Source organism: Garra rufa, chromosome 22, assembly GCF_049309525.1.
Source record: "Garra rufa chromosome 22, GarRuf1.0, whole genome shotgun sequence".
Classification (NCBI taxonomy): domain Eukaryota; kingdom Metazoa; phylum Chordata; class Actinopteri; order Cypriniformes; family Cyprinidae; genus Garra; species Garra rufa.
This window is the reverse complement of record NC_133382.1, coordinates 7,015,674-7,035,550: the sequence shown is the minus strand read 5'-3', so window position 1 is coordinate 7,035,550 and position 19,877 is coordinate 7,015,674. Positions and strand designations below refer to the sequence as shown.

The 19,877-nt window shown below is 33.0% G+C and overlaps 1 protein-coding gene across 1 annotated transcript; it reads left to right on the top strand.

Annotated features, from left to right (window-relative positions):
* The first annotated feature begins 1,612 nt into the window (after positions 1–1,612).
* Positions 1,613–19,877, top strand: LOC141298461 (protein FRA10AC1 homolog). The gene is made up of 14 exons (XM_073828978.1): positions 1,613–1,731; positions 4,068–4,147; positions 5,420–5,512; positions 5,608–5,653; positions 5,936–6,012; positions 6,190–6,273; positions 6,356–6,440; positions 7,597–7,642; positions 15,808–15,921; positions 17,021–17,063; positions 17,156–17,286; positions 17,562–17,606; positions 18,544–18,631; positions 18,784–19,877. The coding sequence occupies exons 1-14, from the start codon at positions 1,693–1,695 to the stop codon at positions 18,824–18,826; spliced, it is 1,014 nt and encodes a 337-aa protein (XP_073685079.1). The 5' UTR covers positions 1,613–1,692; the 3' UTR covers positions 18,827–19,877.

The window sequence follows — 19,877 nt, the reverse complement described above, 5'->3', positions numbered from 1 at the left end:
AATCAGAAATTACATTTTGATATGTTTACAGTAGGAATTTTACAAAAAATCCTCATGGAACATGAACTTTACTTAGTTCCTTAATGATTTTTGGCATAAAAGAAAAATCTAAAATTTTGACCCATACAATGTATTTTTTGGCTATTGCTACAAATATACCCCAGCGACTTAAGACTGGTTTTGTGGTCCAGGGTCACATATATGTGTATCACTTTACAATAAAGTGAAGAAAAATACTTGTAAAGCATTTATTACACTAATCTTAATGTTAATTAATGTTTGTGAACTAATGTTAATATTTTTATTAACTAATGTTAACAAAGATTAATAAATACTATGGCAAATGGTATTTCCTGTGGCAAATATATTAAAACATAACTTTTGATTAGTGATATGCTGTCACGAATTGAGTCGTCCTGTCATCATAAACTCTTGCACTACACATCATGGACTTCATTCCCCACAAGCCACTGCACTAATCACTGCATTCACCTGCTCCTTGTTTCTCACTGCACTGATTACCACTCACACCTGCACCTCATTTCTAGGACTGCATTTAAGCCACTCTCACACTCAGCTTCTTCGCAAAGTCTTGTATTGCCCTGGCTGCATTTCTGAGCGTGTTTTCCCGTGTTTGATTCTCGCTGCCAGCCCCGACCTTTCTGCCTGTGTTTTGACTACGATTTCTGCCTGCCCCTGTGTGTTTGTTTTGTTTTGTCTTATCTAATAAATGCTGCAAATGGATCCGCTCGTCTCAGTCCGTCCTTGTGACATATGCATTGCTAAGGACTTCATTTGGACAACTTTAAAGGCAATTTTCTCAATAATTAGAATTTATGCACCCTCAGGTTCCAGATTTTCAGATAGTTGTATCTCTGCCAAATATTGTCCTATCATAACAAACCATACATCAATGGAAAGCTTATTTATTTGGATTACAAACAATGAATACATCTCAAATTCAATTTTATGACTGGTTTTATGACAGGGTCACATATATAGTTTGATACAGCAATTAAGATCAATAAATCAATAGAATAGTTTTGTTTTTGTGATGTTTTTGTGATATATTGCTCATAAACATTTTTCACAAATGATTAATATTATTTTCCTTTCAGGTCTTTGTTGGAAGCCCATATGGATGTTTCTTTGTTCCATTGTATGTATTTTTCACATAGACATTCGAGAACAGTACAGTCCTGTCCTGATCACTGCAACTCTTTCAGTGCTTTCATTTTTAGCATTTTTTCCGCATAAAAGACCAGTTGTTCTACTTTTGAGAAAATGGCACTTCGCCCCCTTACCCCCTATAATTTCCTGTCACTGAAGCTTCACCCATTTCTGATGAAAACAAGTGTGAATCATGATGGGAACAATAAGGTCTCTTTGAAACAAAGAACACTGGCAACAAATGACACCCAAGTCCTGGCTATTTGCCACTTTTATATTTTATCTGAACATATTCACATTAAAAAATCTCTTATTTTATATTTAACATATATAAATAACCATTCTCTCGAATGCACTGTAACAAAGTAGTGAGACAATAGAATTAGCCGTAATAGTTCTCATTAAATGCAGCACAACGTAACCCAGACATTGTGCAGACAGGAGGACGGGGTTACCTTTGTTTTCGCCACGTGGTTCATACGTCATCACTTCGCGCCCGGATTCAGAGGCATGTAAACACAGATGAGCGGCATGGATAAAACGGCTCTAGACCTTGTTAAGGTAGTTATAAATAACATGTTATGCACAAGAATATGGAGGTTTGATTTAATTGTGTGCATTGTAATGCTGCGACCGCTTGTAGCAGAAAATGAAAGTAAAGAGTATGTTTGTTTCATATCGGACATTGATCATCCACGGCGCATTATTTTTCGCTGTAATAATTTTAGAACAGATTTGATCTTACTTTAAAATGTAGATTATATAGTGCAAATAGTAATTGTTAAACGTAGATTTTTAAACAGAATAGGATGTTGAACCTTTAGACCTTTATAAGAATACATATAGTAAGAATATGGTGCTCAAACTGAGCAAAAACATGCTATTTGGTGCAGTTGATGTTGTTTATATTGTCAAAAAGTAAGGTGAAATTCTATACACACAAAAAGTAGGGGTTTAAAACAGCTTGTCGCTGGAGCAGTAGCTTTAAAAGGACACCAGTTTGTACCTTTTTCCCCTGTAGGGTACTAGTACCTTAGAGCAGTGGTTTTCAATCCTGGTCCTGGGGACCCACTGCTCTGCACATTTTGTATGTATCCCTTATCTGACACACTCAGTTAAGTACATGGATCTCTCTCCTAATGAGCTGATGATCTGTATCAGGTGTGTTAAATAAGAAAGACACACAAAATGTGCAGAGCAGTGGGTCCCCAGGACCAGGATTGAAAACCACTGCCTTAGAGTATTAAAACACACCCTTTAGGTACTAATATGTACTTATTAGGGGTAAAAAAAAAAAGGTACAAAGGTGTCCTCTTAAGGGTACTGCTCCAGCAACAAGCTGTTGTACCTATTTTTCTGTGTGTAGCTTGTAATGTAAATCAAAGAGATATTTATAGCATTAAAGCACACTACTTACAAACAATCCATAAAAAATATCCTTTGTCACACTAATTTACCTATAATATGTCATAATAAGGTGATATTTAATGCTTAGTTTTGTAGGTAAAACACCGTTGTTTTATTGTAGCAATACAGTGTGATTGAGAAATGAACACATAAATATTCTATGGATTGCACCTCAATTTTTCAAATAAATAAGTTTTTAATTGATGTATGGTTTGTTAGGATGGGACAATATTTGACTGAGATGCAACTATTTGGAAATCTGTAGGGTGCAAAGAATTCTAAATACTGAGAAAATCACCTTTAAATTGTCCAAATGAAGTTCTTAGTAATGCATATTATTAATCAAAAAATAGGTTTTGATATATTTGTGGTAGAAAATTTACAAAATATCTTCATGGAACATGATCTTTACTTAATATCCTAATTATTTATGGCGTAAAAGAAAAATTGATCATTTTGACTCAATGTACATACAATGCATTTTTGGCTATTGCTACAAATATACCTGTGCGACTAGATTTGTGGTCCAGGGTCACATATATGATACATTTCAACATAATTAACAAACAAATATATATGTACAGATATTTAGGTTTCAGTCCAGTAAAAAGTTCTCAACGTTCAAAAAATGTTTGCTTTTATTCGATAAAGATTTCCCAGCAAAAAAGACATGTATGTCATGACCTTAAGGTTGCCAGTTTTATTTTATTAAGTACTATAAACTATAGCAATAATTAGATGAGAGAAAGCATGTAGTTGATTGTGGACAGTTTTTCAGCAAAGTTTAAATTTAGTTTAGATCCAGTTTAGTTAATAGTTAATATAATGTTTTCATGAGATTATTGTGTCATTTAAGTTCAGCAGGTAGCTATAGATGACATATTGTCACCTTAGAATTATAAGGTTCTATCTGCATTCTAAACACTTTCGAGACATTGAGCTTCAAATCTTTTGCATTTTATAGACTTTTGTAAATAGAACAATTTTTGGCCCAAAATGTACACAGCTTACAAAAGAAACATCAAATAATGTAAATAAGTTAACACAGAATAAGAATATGTGAATGGCTCAATTTTGACAAAAATGTCAGATAGAACCTTATAATTCTAAGGTGATGATATGTGTATTTCATGGGTCCAGTTGTTGTTGTCCTAAAGTCTGAAACTCAGTAGTCAGTGTGAGAACTGACCTTCACGTGATGTGGCCTCCTGCCTTTGACGCTGAGTGTTGGATTTCCTGTGCTGTGCTGAAGTGGCATCAGGGCAGCTGACTCAGTATATCACCCATAAAGATGACCAAGTGCTTTCTCTCTTTTCTGTGGTCAGCTGCTCACCTTGCCTTGACTTTTTTCGTCCTGTTCTAGTTTATTTTATCACCTGCCATAAAATCAGTGTGTTGACATTGGTCCTTTTTATGGTGATTCTATGCATTTTGTGTAATTGATGTCCTGTTGTTGTACTGTGATAATGCTGTGTTGCGTTCTGTTTTAGGTCCATGGAGGTGGAGGGTATGACTCTGATTTCAGTGATGATGATGGAGGTGGAGGGCAGTCCAAATATGGTGAGAATAGGTGAGATTTTGTTTTATCACTAACATGTATCATGATATCATGTTTTTGGGCAGAGCACCATGGAAATGCGTTTGTTTCTTAATAAGAACAGATTTGGAGAAATGTAGCATTACATCAATAGCTCAACAATGGGTTCTCTGCAGTGAATGAGTGCCGTCTAAATAGCTGATAAAAACACCACAATAATCCACACCACTCCAGTCCATCAATTAACATCTTGTGAAGTGAAAAGCTAGATGTTTATAAGAAACAAATCCATCAAAGCATTAACTTCACACAAGTCCTCCATGCCTAATATTGCTTTCTCCTGTGGAAAAGCTGTCTTGTCTGAATCAGAAAAGAAATATAGAGAGATCAAGCTCTGTTTACAAGTAGAAACAGTCCAAAACAATTATACACTGGACTTTTTCCACAGGAGGAAGTGTTATTATGGATTATCGACTCATATATATAGACCAGAACCAATGGTTTAACCCCTTAACTGTCACTCCCATTTTTGAACAGAGATGTGAAAATAAAGAATTAAACTAAAACATTTTGTAATATGATTTTGATGTACATGATTTTTTACATGTCTGATTTTAAAATGGTTTTCAAAGGATGAATTTTGAAAAAAAAAAGTTTAACTAATATATAATTTCCTATGATTTCTAAAGTGTGATAGGGAAAAAGGCAACAAGGAAGTCTGTTTGTGACAAAGGTCAGAACTCCTATTATGAAGTAGAATTTTGAGGTGCACTCTTGTCATAAAATAATTTATTATTTTTCCTACATAATTTGTAACACAACAAATGTAAAATATCTATTTAGGAGCCTTAGATCTTTCCAACAATATATAGTTTAATGTCATGATTAGATTAGGATATATTTGTAAAATGGTGAAAATAAACTTGGGGGTCCCACAGAGGGGACGGTGACAGTTAAGGGGTTAAAGTTAAAACATCTTAATTATGGACATTATTAATTAATGGACTGGAGTCATGTGGATTACTTTTTATAAGCTATTTGGACTCTCATTCTGACGGCACCCATACACTACAGAGGATTCATTGGTGAGCAAGTGATGCAATGTTACATTTCTCAGAATCTGTTCTGATGAAGAAACAAACTCGCCTACATTTTGGATGGCCTGAGGGTGAGTACATTTCCAGGAAAGGGAATATCGGTAAAGTAAATAAATTTCAAGCAAAATAAGCTCACATTTAGAAAAATTGCAATTAGCATAAATGCTTTCACTTTAATGCTGTTCCTCTTGCATATATTTGGTTTTAGGGCAGGTAAAGATGAGCTGTTACAGAAGCCATTCCAGAAAGGAAAACACACCAAGCTGGCCCATAAAAATGTTGCTGCCCATGAATGGGACAGGTACAGGTCACATCCATCAAAAATCGTAAAATCTATAACATCCAATATGTGTGCGTATTGATAATTGTTGTTGTTGTTGTTGTTTTTTCGGACAGAGAGGAAGCCAGAAACCGACGGCAACACCTGATATCAATGAATGCTGTATCCTTTCAATGGGATTTTTTGGGAACTATTGTGACTGGCAGTTTTCAGATTTTAAGAAAGCTTTGTATTTCCTCATGGTTCATTTTGCACTCTGTGATTTCAGCTCTAGACACTGAGTGGGACTATGTAATGAAATACTGAATATCACTCATTTGAATTGAGATTAAAATGATTAAATAACTGTTGAAAGTGTATTTTTTAGAGAAGTTTGACCATTGTAAATTCATTTTAAGCCATTTTTACTGTGCTAAAAAAAAATCCTTAACGGTATTTTTTAAGTTTGAACGTCACAAGAAGTTTGTCAGCGACTACGTTCTATACTATGGTGGAAAGATTGACGAATTCAGACGATCCTCGTGAGCAGTTTACTTTGTCATCTAAAGAAATACTGTCAATAATGTCTGAATTTTTCTGATATTAAACATATATTGAATTCAGATAAGCGGTGCAGAATTTACACACTTCAGCTTTAATATAATTTCAGCTTAGCGCTTTGATAGATGCCGATTAAAGCTCTGTGTTTCCATCCGCAGGTCTAAAGATAAGACAGATCTGGATGTGGTGAGAGAGAACCACCGTTTCCTGTGGAGAGACGAGGATGAGGAGGATATGACTTGGTAATGTCTGCTTTTCTAATTTGTTGGTTTTAATTTTGATCTGTGCACAATCACCCTAAGATAAAGCTTCTGAAATGTTTAGGGAAAAGGAGCTTGCGAAAAAGTACTACGATAAGCTCTTCAAGGAGTACTGTATTGCTGACCTCAGCAGATACAAAGAAAATAAGGTTTGTCTTGTCTTTTTAACCATGCAAAGCCTGACATATTAAATGATAGTCTGAATTCTGTTTTGTTTTGTATCATATTTAATATAACACACTTTTATTGCCTGTATAGTACAGTTTTGATCATGTTAATAATTTAGAAGCTTTAGAAATGGGGATGCGCCGAATGTTCGGCAACCAAAATTATTCGTCCGAAAATAGCAAAAAAAGTGAAAAGGCAGAATAAATAATACCAAACAACGACATGACGTGATTAAATACAGGTCCGCACTAATGCAGCAAACATGTGGGCAGTGTGGAAGCCTTTAAAACTGTCCGAGAAAGACACACAACTGAGACTGTTTAGAACCACATCGCATGTCTTCGATGAGAAGAGAAAGGGGTGGTTGTTGCTGGTCACTGTATGATGACTGAAATCGTGAAATGGCCTTAAACCATTAGTAAATTAACTACAGAACATTATGTTGTCTAAAAATTGTATATATATTCTGACAGCGCTGCGTAAGTTCTTTGGCCAGGGTTCAAAGTCCAAAGCGCTAAGAAAATCTATGCTGAAACAGCGTAATAAGAATCATTCAGAAATCTGCTGCTGTCAGCAAAAATTAGCATTGTAATTTTACTGCTTTTCTGTAAAATAAAATAATGATAACAATCATTACAGCAGCTCTATTAATACATTTATTATAATATTCTCCTTTGCTCAGCGAGGCCGCATTTATTTGTACATTAAAAAGCGCATGCCTGATTCAAGAAGAGGGTCTTAAAAATGGCCAAAGAACATTAATTTTAAGTTAAATTGTGCTTTGTTGGTAGGCTATAATGTCTACTAGAATGTTAAAAATGTTCAGTTTTTAGTAAATAGTTGTTTTGTAATTAATTATTATTTTGAAAAGCAAGACAAAACTGTAAAAAGCACATTTTGGCTATTTAATTCATGCAATGGTGAAAAAAAATTGCGAAATACATGAGGGGAAAAGCTCAAAAAATGTAATCTGCCTTCGGCCCAGTGTTTAATATTGTTCGGCTTCAGCCAAGAATTTTCATTTCGGTGCATCCCTACTTTACACTTCAATATGATACAGTAGGCTTTATAGTGTTACATGTTTTTTAAATGTTCTATCATTTCAGATTTACTGAATTACATCTTTTCTGTTACTAGTTTGGATTTCGGTGGCGCATTGAAAATGAAGTAATATCTGGAAAAGGTAAGAACATTTATACTCTTCTATACTTGGTCGCACTTTAGTTTGAAGACCAGTTCTCACTATTAACTGTGGCTTTTGCCTCAATAAACTTTTATTTTGCTATAAGTAGTTGTTAGGTTTAGGTATACGATAGTATCAAGAAATCTAAAATATGCTCTGCTCATGCAAAACAAGGCATTAATATTCTTCTAAGTACTAATAAACAGCCAATTTGCTTGTAATATGCATGCTAATATGCAACTAGTTAATAACGAGAATTAGTCCCAAAACTAAAATGTTACCAAAACATTATGTATTCATGTATTTTGAGTATTCTGGTTGCATAAACAAAAGAATTTTTTTTTACAAAAATTCAGAGTAATACCAAAACAGCCACTAGGTGGTGATACAGTTTTACCTTTTGTAAAGTAACACTATCATCTGGCCAAACCAGGGATGGACTAGGAATGAAAAACAGCTTTACCATTCTATCTCAGCCAGAAATATCTGAGAAAGATGTTTTTGCATAATAAATATAAGTAAACTGATCAGTTAGTTAAGAATCCATTATTCAACTCACAGCTGAATACACCATTGAAATAGATATAGAGGTATATTTGATATCTTTGTATGTTTTTTATCAAATTTATCAAAACTGTGAGTGAAGCTGATGTTGAATTGGTGATGCTGAATTTTCATTTGTGAGAATTCTGATGCAGATTATTACCATTCAGCATATAGGTTGTAATATGACAGTGGCCTAATTGTAAGGTGGTGAGTTTGCCTGTGTCATAACGAAAATCAATGATTTTGAATACTGTTGCCTCTGGGTCATGGTTCACAGTTCAGCTATCTTGGTAGGTAAACAGGGGTGATGTACGTGTAACAATCCACAAAATTACACAAACAAATAGGCAAATCAATAAAGAGAGGCCCTTAAATGAGTGATGAAATGATCGTTTGCTGTCACACTTGTCATGCTTTTTCTGACTGAGTCACACACCATCTGCCGCAGATTAACTACTGCAAGCTGGTGCCGTGATGCAGCACACACACACACACACACACACACACACAATAGTGACAAAGAAATGAAAACAGCTATTCTGGACCAGTGCTATTTTAGTATTATTTATATACTATCATAGTTTTGAAGAATCAGCTTTTATTTTTACATTTTAAAGCAAAAAAATAATGACAGTCAGACATTTTTACTTAAAGAAGACACCCACTAAAAAATCTCGTCAGGCATATTTAGAACAAGAATCATTAGATGACATTCAAAGACTCTATTTAAGGATCACATTGCAGTCCCCAGTTAAATGAATTAATTGTCATTTAACATTTTTAATAATCTTTGCCATTATCCTTCAAAACCACTTACCCGTTTGTCAGCTAGAAGCTTTTAATAATTTAAAATGCAGGTCAGAATAAGTATGTTTCAAGTTTCATTTTAACATAAGTATAGCTGTTATTTATTACAACGTGTAAAAGAATAAGTGATCATGCTAAATTGAATTATATTTTAAATGCTGATATTTGTGAGTAAAAAAGGAAGGAAACACTTTACTTAAAGCCTTTATGTATAATGCATTATAAAAGTAGCTTTAACGCATTAATTATGTACTATTATGTACACATTGTAGAATCTCATTAATAACCACAGTTAATACATTATAACACTTATCAGGTCATTATTACACTATGCATTTTAAATTCATGTCTAATTATTTAAGACAAGACATAATGTATTACAATGCATATTATCATTAATTATAATGCATTATATTTTGTAATGACCCTTTATAATACACTATACATAAAGGCTTTAAATAAAGTGTTACCAAAATTAATAATAATAAGCAGGGGTTAAGGACCCACTATGGGGCCTCAGCACAATTTCTTGGTGTCTGCAAGATTCATTCAAATTATTTTAACAAGATATGTAATAAAATTAAATGAGGTAAAACAGCTAATATATTATAGTATTTTCTATTTTGTTTTGTTACCTCAGTCAGTTTTATGTAGAAATTCAGGGTTTCACAGTATTGAAAAAACTACATTTATGAGAACATATTAAAAGTGTAGTTTTTAAACCTGCAAGTGCCGTTGCCATTAATATTTTCTTTTCTAATTATGTGAAGCTCTAAAATATTTAATCAGATGAGGAATTGGCATTTGCAAAAAATAAAATAAATATAATACATTTAAAAAAATAATAACAAACATGAAAATCACATAATCACAAAACTACTGGACAATTCTGAAATGTCTAGAATGACAGAATTAAATTATTATTATTATTATTGTTTAAATTCATTTTATTTAGTTTTTAATATACATTGCCATTCAAACTTTTGGGATTAGTATGATTTTTATGTTTTTTAAAGAAGTTTCTCTGAAATTATTTGTAAAATAACTGTGAAATGTGAATGTATATTAAAGATGTAATTTATTTAAAGTGTTGCAAAGCTGAGTTTTCAGCATCATAACTCCAGTCTTCAGTGTCACATGATCTTTCAGAAATCATTACAATATGCAATGTTAAAAATCTGAAATCTGAAGGTGCAGAAAATAGTAGTTCTTAGCAATGCATATTACAAATCATAAATGAAGTGTTGATATATTAAGGTAGGAAATTTACTAAATATCTTCATGGAACATGATCTTTACTTAATATCCTAATGATTTATGTCATAAAAGAAAAATGTATAATTTTGACCCATACACAATGTATTTTTGGCTATTGCTACAAATATGTCAGTGCTACTTAGGACTTAAGGTTTTGTGGTCCAGGGTCACATATGACCAGGCATGTTTTATTACCAGCGCTTTCTGTTTTTACTGCTGAGGGACATTTAACAGGTCCCTTTAGGAGTTTGTCATGAGGAGTTCCCTTCAGCTGGTCATTTTCACAGTCCAGCATAATGAGGGCATCCCTGCGACTCCTAATGAGGGTTAACCCTGATGCGTTTTGTCATTTCTCCAAAGACGCTGTTTGTCAGCTTCGCTGGCTTTAACAGCTTCAGTGCTGCTCACGCGAGCTTAATTGGAGGCATGTACGTCATCAGAGAGACGGGGTAATTGGCCGTCTCATTAATCCACATGTGCAACGTGAGGTTGATGCCTCAGTCGCTCTCTCTGCCGCGAGATCATCTACCAGCCACGTCAAAGCTCAAGCCTTTCTCCGAGTGACAACATGACATAATCCTTCACAACACTTTGTTTTGTTTTCACTGTGCAAGTTGGACACATTTTATCAAAGGTCAGGAATAGCAAAAACATGCCTGTCCTCATTACCAAACCCAATGTTTTTTCCTAACAAGCTGCTACAAAAACAGTTTCAAGGGGCTCATTTTCAAAGAGGCTTGTAATAATAACCTAATAATATCTGTCTCAGAAATTTCACAGAATAAAAAATAAAGGTAGGGTCAACCTAGCTTTACCTAATAAAGGTAATTGCAACTTTATATGACGTATATCTCACAAATGCTAGTTTATATAGAAAAAATATCACACAATTCAGCCTTTTTTAAAAGTATGAGTTTATATCTCACAATTCCACCTTTTTTACCTTAGAATTGTGAGTTTATATCTCATAATTCAGCCTTTTTTCTCAAAAGTGGTGAGTTTATATCTCATAATTCAGCCTTTTTTCTCAAAAGTGGTGAGTTTATATCTCATAATTCAGCCTTTTTTCTCAAAAGTGGTGAGTTTATATCTCATAATTCAGCCTTTTTTCTCAAAAGTGGTGAGTTTATATCTCATAATTCAGCCTTTTTTCTCAAAAGTGGTGAGTTTATATCTCACAATTAAGCCTATTTTTTCAAAAGTATGTTTATATCTCACAATTCAGCCTTTTTTCTCAAAAGTGGTGAGTTTATATCTCATAATTCAGCCTTTTTTCTCAAAAGTGGTGAGTTTATATCTCATAATTCAGCCTTTTTTCTCAAAAGTGGTGAGTTTATATCTCATAATTCAGCCTTTTTTCTCAAAAGTGGTGAGTTTATATCTCATAATTCAGCCTTTTTTCTCAAAAGTGGTGAGTTTATATCTCATAATTCAGCCTTTTTTCTCAAAAGTGGTGAGTTTATATCTCACAATTAAGCCTATTTTTTCAAAAGTATGTTTATATCTCACAATTCTGACACTTTTTCCTCATAATTAAGATGTTTTTCTTATAATTGCACGTTTTAGCTTGCAATTCAGACTATTATTAAAGAATTTTTAAAATAACAATTCTTCCAGAGTTTATATCTTGCAGTTAAGTTTATATCTCACAATTCCACCTTTTTTTCCAAAAGTATGTTTATATCTCACAATTTTGACTTTTTTACCTTAGAATTGTGAGTTTATATCTGACAATTCAGCCTTATTTTATCAGAATTGTGAGTTTATATCTGACAATTCAGCCTTATTTTCTCAGAATTGTGAGTTTATATCTCACAATTCCGCCTTTTTTACTCAAAAGCGGTGAGTTTATATCTCACAATTCAACCTTTTTTTCCTCAGAATTGTGATTTTATATCTCACAATTTAGCCTTTTTTCTCAAAAATGGTGTTCATTTCTGTCAATTCAGCCTTATTTTTTCAGAAGTATGTTTATATCTTACAATTCTTACTTTTTTCTCACAAGTCAGCCTTCTTTAAAGTATGAGTTTATATCTCAGAATTATGACTTTTTACCTTAGAATTATGAGTTTATATTTCACAATTTATGTTTTTTTGTCAATTGGGTAAATGCTTTTTTTTTTTTCTTTTTTTTTTTTAAATCTCGCAATTTTTGGCTTTTTCACAGTTGAAGGTTATAAACACCGCAGTTTACAATTCTGAATTCTTTCTCAGATTTGCGAGTTTATATCTTGTAATTGTGCTTTTCTTTGTTTGCGTGACTTATATCTCACAATGAATTTTTTTCACAATTCTGACACTTTTTTTACCTCAAAATTCAGTTTACATATAACATAACATATTTTTTCTGTCACAGAATAAAAATTAAAAATTGTGACTCTTTATCCTACAATTCTGACTTTTTGTCTTACGTTTGCAAGTTTATATCTCAAAATTCAGACCTTTTTTCTCAGTATTGCAAGGTTTTTATCGTGCATTTAGAAATTCTAAACTCATAATTGCAAGTCTGCATATTATAATTTAAATATTTATATTTTGTTTCTTCCACAGAATGGAAAAAAAGGAATTGTGACTTTTTTTCTTGCAAACTTAGTATTTCTCAGAATTGCAAAATCTAAACTTTTCTCTCAGAAGTTTAAATTTATAGCTTTCAGTTGTGTTTTTGTTTGTTTCCGTCATTAAAATTAATTTAAGTAATTACGAGTTTTTATTTCAGCTCTGACTTTTTATTTTCTCAGATGTGTGAGTTTATGTCTTGGATGTTCCATCACAGAATAAAAATAATAAAAGATAAAGATAATTGTAATCTCACAACTGAACTTGCAACTCTGATGTTTCTGTGGGTTTATATGCCGCAATTGAGACTTTTTTTTCAGAATTGCAAAAAAAAAAAAAAAAAATTCCAGAATAGTGAAAGAAAAAGTTTCCTTTTCTTATGGCAGAAATAGAAGTAAGCTCCTATACTTTAAGCAGTTCACTTTCAGTAGAAGTGAGCTTGGGCTCAGGGTGATCAGGTACAGCCCAAAGCCGATCCAGACGGCACACTGTCAGAGGTGTGGGATCCCTGGCAGAAAAAACTCCCTGATGACGCACTTTTCCCTCGGCTCCAATCTGGAGGATGCCCTTGTAAGCCTGCTGGAGCTAATGTCAGCCAGCTGATATCTCAGGTGAAATGCTGGCCAGGCCAAGGTCACGGGAGGAGAATAAATTTTGCTCTGTCTGTCTCTCTAGCCACTTCCTGTCATTAACAGCAGTGATTTCACGTGCAGCAGTTAAAGCCTGTTCTCCATTTGGCTTCTCACTTGCTATGTTGTGCATTCATCAAGCTGAATCCCTATTAACTATTAACTAGTTTCTCATTAGCATGCATATTACTGGCATATCGGATGTTTATTAGTACTTTAATGCCTTATTCTGCATGACCATATTCTATACCACCATATTAACCTACCAATACCTAAATGTAACTACTTACAACTACCTTAGCATTAATTATGAGATTATTGAGGGAAACACTTAATATTGAATGTGTTCCCCAAGCAAATGTGTATTTTGTTGATCCTAGGACAACATTGTTGTGCAAAAACTGTCACCTAAACTTAACCCTAACCATATCTTACCCCTAAAATCAGAGGCAAATTATTGGTAAATAAGTGGTAAAGACGCCATTAACCCTAGATGTGAGCCTAAACTTGACATTAATAGTAAACCTATCCCTTATCTGATTGGTTGATTGTAATTGGATTGACTGACAATAGGCGGTCCTTATTTGTGACCCTGGACCACAAAACCAGTCTTAAGTCGCACGGGTATATTTGTAGCAATAGCCAAAAATACATTGTATGGGTCAAAATTATTGATTTTTCTTTTATGTCAAAATCATTAGGAAATTAAGTAAAGATCATGTTACATTAAAATTTTTTGTAAAATTCCTACTGTAAACCTATGAAAATGTAATTTTTGATTAGTAATATGCATTGTTAAGAACTTAATTTGGACAACTTTAAAGGTGATTTTCTCAGCATTTAGATTTTTTTGCACCTTTAGATTCCAGATTTTCAAATAGATGTATCTCGGCCAAATATTGTCCTATCCTAACAAACCATACATCAATAGAAAGCTTATTTATTGAGCTTTCATATGATGTATATATCTCAGTTTTGTAAAATTTAACCTTATGACTGGTTTTGTGGTCCAGGGTCACATTTGTTGTTTGGGTGCATTATATACTACTAATGTGATATGAATGAGTGTTTCAGGATACCTCTAAATGTGGGTTTATATTTTAGATTACTAGCTGAATTTGATCATGTACAATTAGATTACATGTAAATGTGGCCTAATATACAATAATAATCAAAAGTTTTTGAACAGTAATATTTTTAATGTTTCATCTGCTCACCAAGTCTGCATTTATTTGATCCAAAGCACCGCAAAAACAGTACAATTTTGAAATATTTTTACTATTTAAAAAAACTGTTTTCTATTTGAATATATTTTAAAATGTGATTAATTCCTGTGACCAAAGCTACATTTTCAGCATCATTACTCCAGTCTTCAGTGCCGCTTGATCCTTCAGAAATCATTCTAATATGCTGATTTGCTGTTCAAGAATTTTTTTTATTATTATGCTTATTATATTATAAATATTGAAAACAGTTTAGTACATTTTTTCAGGATTCTTTGATGAATAGAAAGATTAAAATATCAACATGTATCTGAAATGAAAAGATTTTGTAACATTATACGCTATACCATTCTCATTCAAAAGCTACACTACACTATTCAGTTTTTAGGGGGAAAGAAATGATAGAAATTAAGACTTTTATTTAGCAAGGTGCTTTAATTTAATTACAAGTGATGATAAAGATATTTATAATGTTACAAAAGATTTCTAATTCAGATAAATGCTGTTCTTCTGAACTTTCTATTCATCAAAGAAACCTGAAAAAATTTCACTCAGCTGTTTTCAACATCATAATAAATGTTTTTGAGCAGCAAATCAGAATATTAGAATGATTTCGGAAGGGTCATGTGACTGGAGTAATGATCGTAAAAATTCAGCTTTGAAATCACAGGAATAAATTACATTTTAAAATGTATTCCGCTAGAAAACTTATTTTAAGTAGGACAAAAATATATAATATATAATAGGTCCTATTATATATTATATATTTTTGTCCTACTTAAAATAAGTTTTCTAGCGGAATACATTTTAAAATGTAATTTATTCCTGTGATTTCAAAGCTAGGAAAATATATATATGTATTTTGTATCAAATAAATGCAGGCTTGGTGAGCAGAAGAAACCTCTTTAAAAAAAAACATAACTTTTACTGTTAAAAAACTTTTGACTCTTAGTGCGCATTTATTGGGACCTGAAAGCATAATCAAACTAGCCAAAATATGTTATTTATATGTGCAAAACTCATAAGCATTTGGATTCTGCAGAGTTGACTAAGCTGCTTTTGTTTGATCCTTGTCAGTTTTTGTATATTCTGTCTTTTATGTTCAATACGTTTTGTATTTCACATGTGGATGTCCTCAATTCCACAGGCCAGTTCCTTTGCGGAAACAAGCGCTGTGAGTGTAAGGAGGGTCTGAAGAGCTGGGAGGTGAATTTTGCCTATGTGGAGCAGGGGGAGAAGAGGAATGCCTTGGTGAAGCTGCGTAAGTGCCTGACCACATGGCTATCTAAAGCTTGTGTGTGTAATCTTCTCCGCTCACAGGACACAGGGGTGGAACTAATCTAATTAGAGCCGAATTAGGGAAGCCCATGTCTCAGTTTTTGCCGCTAATTAAGCAGTAAAATATACACTACTAGTTAAAAGTTTTTTAAGATTTTTTATGTTTTTTAAGAATTCTCTTCTGCTCAAAAATTCAGCTTTGAAATCACAAGAATAAATTGCATTTTAAAATATATTTAAATAGAAAACAGTTATTTTAAATATTTTAAAAAATGTTTCAGAATTTTACTGTTTTTACCTTGAATTAAATAAATGCCGGCTTGCTGAGCAGAAGAGACTTCTTTAAAAAAAACAATACAAATCTTACTGTTCAAGAACTTTTGACTGGTAGTGTATATAAACTGATCACCAAATGTTTAGAACCTGCTTAAGATTTTTAAATGTTTTTGGGGAAAAAATATATATGTGTGTGTGTGTGTGTGTGTGTGTGTGTGTGTGTGTGTGTGTGTGTGTGTGTGTGTGTGTGTGTGTGTGTGTGTGTGTGTGTGTGTGTGTGTGTGTGTGTGTGTACCTGGTATTCATCACGTTGTGGGGACCAAATGTCCCCACAAGGATAGGAATACCAGTAGATTTTGACCTTGTGGGGACATTTCTCAGGTCCCCATGAGGAAACAGGCTTATAAATCATGCACAATGAGTTTTTTTGATGAAGTAAAAGTGTGCACAATCTCCTGTGAGGGCTAGGTTTAGGTGTAGGGTAGGTGTAGGGCCATAGAAAGTATGGTTTGTACAGTATAAAAACCATTACGCCTATGGAATGTCCCCATAAAACATGTAAACCCAACGTGTGTGTGTGTGTGTGTGTGTGTGTGTGTGTGTGTCTATATATACTGTATATATATATGTATATATGTATGTGCACATTTATGTATTTCTTTTTTAGACCTCACTGTAAATGGTAAATAAGCAGTAATATGTTGTGAATGTTGTTACATTTGACCTAAAAATATTGTTTAATTCAGAAAAGGTGAATTTGTTTTAGCCTTTTCTAAATATTTATATATCATCATGTTATTTTCAAGGTCTGTGTCCAGAGTGTTCCTTCAAACTGAACTATCATCACAAGTAAGAACATTCAACCATTACAAACACAGTTGCATGTTTAGATATTCTTAGATCTGGAGACCTTGACTCTTAAAATGTGTTGTTTGTTCCAGGAGAAAGGAAGTAACGGTGAAGAAGAATCAGCAATCGAAAGAGAATGTGGACCAGTCAGTCTCAAAGAAATCCAAATCATCTAGAAAGCACAAACGCAAAGACAAACGCAAACACAAAAAGAGACGCAAAGGCAAGTACATTTTCACTGCAAATCAAACTTGGAACAGCATTTTCCTGCATGTATACACTGAACTTTGATGTATTTTTGTGGTGGTGTTTTGTATTCTAGTTAGTCTTTTAAAGAGAACACGTATATCTTTCAAGGACGATGATTTAAAATATTTTAAAATCTAAAGCAGATTAAGTCCAGTTGTCAAATAACATTATTAGGAACTGAATGAAATCTTGGTTTAAATTGTAGAATTTATGTTCCTTGTTAAATAAACACCATTTCTTTCTGCCCAGAATACTCATCTTCAAGTTCAGAGGAGTCCCAGAGTTCAGATAAAGGTATGCATACTCCCTTTTCTTTTCTTTTTTCACCAAAAAAGACTTATGGTTGTCATCTAGCACCCTCAGGCAGAGAATGTACTCAATATATATGTTCAAACCTCTAAAGCAACTCCTGTGTTCACGCAAACCCCATGTTATGACAAATCTCTTACCTTAGATTTACTCACCCTCAAGCCATCTTAGGCGTATATGACTTTCTTCTTTTAGACAAATGCATTCAGAGTTATATTTAAAAATGTCCTGGCTCTTTCAGGCCTTATAATGACAGTGAATAGCTGTTTTGAGTCCAATAATGTGCATCCATTCATCACAAAAAGTACTCCACAAGGCCTTCTGAAGTGAATAGACGCGTTTTTATAAGACAAATATTGCATACATGACACCGGTCGTGAATTAGAAGTACAAAATGAGGTTTTGTAAAGAAAAATGTCAGAGGATGTCGATATAAGCCTGAGGAGACATTTTCCTTTGCTGTAAACAAAACGTGTTTATTGTGAGACTAGCATATTCTCACCAGAGCTTACGATACACCTACGTCCTAAATCATCTGCTGTCTTGAACACGTGTGCGACAATTATTTGTCTTACACAAATGCATCGATTCACTTCAGGAGGCCTTTATTAACTTCCAGCTGTGTGGAGCTCTTTTTATGATGGATGGATGCACTTTTTTGGACTTTCCATAAAGCTTGGAAGAGCCAGGAAATTTTTTCAATATAACCCTGATTGTATTGTTTCTGTCTGAATGAAGAAATTCATATACACCTAGGATGGCTTGAGAGTGAGTAAATCAAAATGTACATTTTTGGGTGAACTATTCCTTTTAATATTGGACGAGTAGATATTTTTCTACAATACCTTTCCTTAATCAGGCATAAATCCTGCTATAACAGTGTGCTTAGTTATTTGTGAGTCTAATGTGGTGTATTTTCCAGATGCAGAGAGTGAGGATGAAGAAGAAGAAGGTCCTTCAGAATCAGACCACTGGAAGGGTCCAGCGCCCGCTGTGGAGGAGAAGTCACGGTGAGTCCCGCTTCTGATGTATTTTACTACTACTGTATATGGAATACATGTGCATATAAATGTGGTAAATGTGTCTCTGAAAGCTCCTGAACACTACAAATGTTTTTTAAAACAGTGTACTGACAATCCTGATGTGTCTGATTCTCTTTTAGGGAGGAAGAGTTTGATGAGTATTTTGAAGACATGTTTCTCTGAGTCGAGGAAAGGAAGATCCAAAAGAATCACTTGTCTACTGTTTTCTTTTTATACCGGTTAGTTTTGTTTTTGAAAAGTATAGTTTGAGTACAATTTTGCAATTGTTATTATTTAAATTTTTGTAATAATTTTTTACTGGGCCTCCTTTAAGCACAAACATTTATAAAGAATTATTTTTTACTTATGTTTGTAAAACACGTTAGGCCTTATTCCTTTTCACGAATCATTAATTAATTGCCATACAATACCGTAATTAATTTCTGTGAATTTATATTATATATATATATATAATGTTTAATGTTTTTAAAGAATTATTTTCTGCTCACCAAGCCTGCATTTATTTGATAAATACAACAATGGCAGTAATATTGTAAAATATTTTTACTATATAAAATAACTGCTTTCTATTCGAATATATTTTATTAATGTAATTTATTCCTGTGATCAAAGCTACATTTTCAGCATCATTACTTCAGTCTTCAGTGTCACATGATCCTTCAGAAATCATTCTAATATGCTGATTTGCTGCTGAAACATTTATTATTATTATTATCATTATTTAAAAGAGTTGAGTACATTTTTTCAGGATTCTTTGATGAATAGAAAGATCCAAAAATCAGCATTTTTCTGAAATTAAAAGTTTGTAAAAAAAAAATTTAGAAATGTATACTTTTATTCAGCAAGGATGCTTTAAATTGACCCAAAGCAATGATAAACACATTTAAATTTTTTCAAAAGAGTTCTATTTCAGATACTTTCTGTTCATCAAAGAAACCTGAAAAAAATCTACTCAGCTGTTTTTAACATAAAAATAATGTTTTTTGAGGAGCAAATCAGAATTTTAGAATGATTAGTGAAGGATCATGTGACTGGAGTAATGATGCTAAAAATTCAGCTTTGAATCACATAAATTACATTTTAAAATATATTAAAATAGAAAACTGTTATTTCACAATATTAGTGTTTTTGTCGTATTTTGGAACAAATAAATGCAGGCTTGGTGAGCAGAAGAGTCTTTTTTAAAAACATTAAAAATGTTACTGTTCAAAAA